The 3,623-nt window shown below is 34.7% G+C and overlaps 1 protein-coding gene across 2 annotated transcripts; it reads left to right on the top strand.

Annotated features, from left to right (window-relative positions):
* Nucleotides 1–637: 637 nt before the first annotated feature.
* On the top strand, nt 638–2,903 carry LOC118753099 (putative nuclease HARBI1). 2 transcript variants are annotated; one of them, XM_036487962.1, is made up of 4 exons: nt 638–764; nt 821–1,259; nt 2,355–2,416; nt 2,483–2,903. In XM_036487962.1, the coding sequence occupies exons 1-3, from the start codon at nt 736–738 to the stop codon at nt 2,373–2,375; spliced, it is 489 nt and encodes a 162-aa protein (XP_036343855.1). In that variant the 5' UTR covers nt 638–735; the 3' UTR covers nt 2,376–2,416; nt 2,483–2,903. The 2 variants fall into 2 exon arrangements, with proteins under 2 accessions (XP_036343855.1, XP_036343854.1); XM_036487961.1 differs by lacking the exons at nt 638–764; nt 821–1,259 and having other exon boundaries at nt 2,182–2,416.
* The last annotated feature ends 720 nt before the right edge of the window (nt 2,904–3,623 follow it).

Consider the following 3,623-nt stretch of genomic DNA (forward strand, 5'->3'; position numbering starts at 1 on the left):
TAAACTAGTGCTCCGGAACTTTAAATATTAGTGTTAAACTAAAGTTTAATCTTTTAACTCCCCGTGTAAGTTAAAAGTTTTGGATTTGGATCGCCGTTTTCCATACAATAATTTGCTACCTCCAGTTGCCACAGTGAATTTTGGAATACACATTTTTAATAAACTAGTGCTCCGCAACTTTAAATATTAGTGTTAAACTAAAGTTTAATCTTTTAACTACACGTGTAAGTTAAAAGTTTTGGATTTGGGTCGCCGGTTTCCATACAATAATCCAAAATAAGTGGTCAAATAGCATAAGGGTACCATTTGCTACATTCAAGGAACCAGCACTCGGGAATTTTATATATTAGTATTAAACTAAAGTTTAAAGTTTAAGGACAACGTTCATTGCACGGTGATTTTCCAGCTTTGGAAACGCTCATCGACATTTACTACACACAATCCTTTACTAAAAACAAGCAATGCATTGGGTACTGCATAGTTATTTGTACAACGATTTTGGGTTGCTGTGCTCAAACGCGTGACCCGAATCAAAAAACTACACACACTTGTAGACAAATAAAAAATACTATATCTGTGCACTATTTTTTAATAATTTCAATTGGAAATATATTAAACCCTAAATTTTTACTTTACAGATTTACAGATGCATTCTATTGCTTTGCGTTTAGCAGCAGAAGAGGCGGAGCAGGAAGCTAGGCACGAAAGAATTGCGCGAAGGCAACTAAGGATGATATGAATCCTTTCGAGTTACCTGAGTCTTTGTAAGTTAAAATTATATCTCGAATCAATTTAAATAGTATTTTTCTTACTACTATAGGTTTGAAAAGTACTACAGGGTGAACAAACCCGCATTCAAGTACCTGTTGGACGTGCTGATAGCAGTTTCAGAGCCTGCAAAAAAGATTTTTGCAGTATCCCCCTTAACAAAATTAAGCGGGTGCTTACGGTTTTTTGCTGAAGGCGGGTACCAGACGGGACTTGGAAAAGACTCCGATGTAGCATTGGCCCAATCCAGTTTTAGCAAGGTACTATCAGAAGTGTTAACTCTGTATGAAAATCACTTGTGCCCACAGTGGATAAAAGTGAGCGAAGGCCATGAAGAGAACCGGAAGAAAGCGCTAGCGTTTTACGCAAAACATGGTATTCCTGGTGTGGTTGGATGCATTGATGGTACCCATGTGAGGATAATTGCTCCACCACGAAACGCCCACATTTACTACAATAGAAAAGGTCACTACAGCCTAAACGTTATGATTGTAAGTTACTGTTTGTTTTACATTTTTTATATAATGCGGATATACAGCTGCGGTCAATAAGATAGACAAAAGTTTCAAACCTGGCACAAAGTTCATAAAAATTAATCAAACTTAAAAAAAATCATAAAAATTTCAAACTCTTTATTCAGTATTTTTAGAAAAGTTTCAAGTATGCAGTTTTATAGCCCATTCAATTTGAAACTTTTCTAAAAATACTGAATAAAAAGGTTGAAATTTTAATGATTTTTTTTTTTAGCTTGATTACTTTTTGTGAATTTTGTGAAAGCTTTGAAACTTTTATTTACGTGGTTTCTGTTATTGAACGAACTATGTTTCAAATGAAAATAAATAAATAAACGTACATAAGTTGCAAACAACATCCTTTTGAATTTTGATACTATCTCATTGACCACAGCTTTACATATCGCACACCGTCTTCAAAAGGGTCACAACTCAAAATTACACGTTTATCAGAAAATGAGAAAAACTGTTTCTTAGCACACGATAATCATTTGGGCAAGGGAGAATAGACTTCAGGTTTTTTTTAACAAATTATGACAAACATTTTGCTTTTGCTGAAAGTTAAATAAAAGCTCTGTGTCCATTTTTAGCGCATAATTTCAAAAATGCCAAATTTTGAGTTTTGCCTCTTTTGAAGACGGTGTGCGATATGTTTGTGCTTATCAGGTCTATTCTGCGCTGGCAATAAAAATTTTTTAACTGGTAAATAAAGTTCTTGTAAATTTTTAGACCCTTTTCGCATTCTGTGTACTCTTGTAACCGGTAAATTTTGTTACCATCTCATAAGCTGGTAACAAAGTATTGCCCCGTGAAAAATGCATTGCCAGAATTTTCTCAATTCTGCATAGCTGAATTGCTGAATATTTTAACTGCATTGCCAACGTACCTAGAATCGCGGTGACAAGAACTGGTAACATTTTTTGGTAATAAAATTTTCCGGTTACAAAATCTTCGGTAACGTGCAGAATAGACCTGTATGTGTACATTTTAGCTTTGTGACAATGAAATGAGGATTCGGTTCGTTGATGCTTCCCATCCTGGTGCATGCCATGATTCCTTTATTTGGAATAATAGCGACTTGCGTGCCTGTTTTGAAAGGGAGTACTTGCGAGGAGGGAATAACTTCTGGCTTTTAGGTAACCTTATTTTATTATATACTTGAGTACAAATGTATCTAATACTTTTGGTTTATTTGTAATTAGCCGATGCTGGATACCCTTTGGAACCGTGGCTGTTAACACCTCATAGAACTCCGGAGGAAGGTTCAACGCAAATGAGGTTCAATGAAGCACACGCAAAATGTCGCAACATTATCGAACGGACCAATGGTGTATTGAAGAACAGGTGGAGGTGTATCCTTGGTGCTCGAGATTTGCACTATACTCCCGAAAAAGCAGCAAAAATTATAAATGTGTGTTGTGCGTTGCATAATATATGCATTCATTTTAAAGCAAGCACACACATTATTGAGTGTGAAGTACTGGAGCCGGTTGAAATGAATGCAATATCAGTAGCATCATCGCAATATACTGCTGTAGCTCAATCAACAAGAAATAATATAGGAGCCTCCCTTTAAGTTAGGTATATATAAATTTAAATATTTATGTACATATGGTCGCGGCATTTTAAAATTTTTGCAGGCAACTTTTAGATTTTCAGCGTTTCCCCCAAAAAAAGTTATTAGTAGTGTTTCGTCTATAAATAGTGACGAACTTTCATTTGTAAAAACTTTTATTTGTAATAAATTAACAGCTCAATTGAGGTTGTACAGTCTTCTGTAATGCAATAGCTATCCTTTAAGGTTAAAAAAAAATTAAAAAGGATTCACAATCTTATCACTAAATACTAAAACAGAAAGGACAATAACATATCCTGTCAGGATAACAATAAAAAACAAAACAAAAATAAACAATTCACTACAAAATATATTCTTATTGCTAATAAACAAAAAAGAAAACCCAATTCACTGACTTATGTACATATCGTTGCTGCGCCAACAAAAATAGTTATGTGAGTTTTTCTAAAAATTTTTATTGCATATTTTATTAACCATTTATTGCCTACATTTCCGCATTTTCCGTTTTTATATCTCCTTTGGTTTAGAAGTGATACGAAATAGAATTGGGCGCTCAGAACTAGAAATACTCTGAAAAAATCTGGGCTCGTATTACTCGTCACGTAAAAACACAGTTTTCGGATTATGATATACGTGAACGTACTCTTTGCCCCATTCAGCTTATATTGCCTGACGTATCACGTAATTTTCTTTCGTATGGTTTTCGATCCGTGAACGGATGTTACGATTCGAGCCCTGTTTTTGCTCTCCAAAAAAGCACATAACTG

This window comes from Rhagoletis pomonella, unplaced genomic scaffold (genome assembly GCF_013731165.1).
Source record: "Rhagoletis pomonella isolate Grant_MI unplaced genomic scaffold, Rhpom_1.0 Rhpom_scaffold_02104, whole genome shotgun sequence".
Classification (NCBI taxonomy): Eukaryota; Metazoa; Arthropoda; class Insecta; order Diptera; family Tephritidae; genus Rhagoletis; species Rhagoletis pomonella.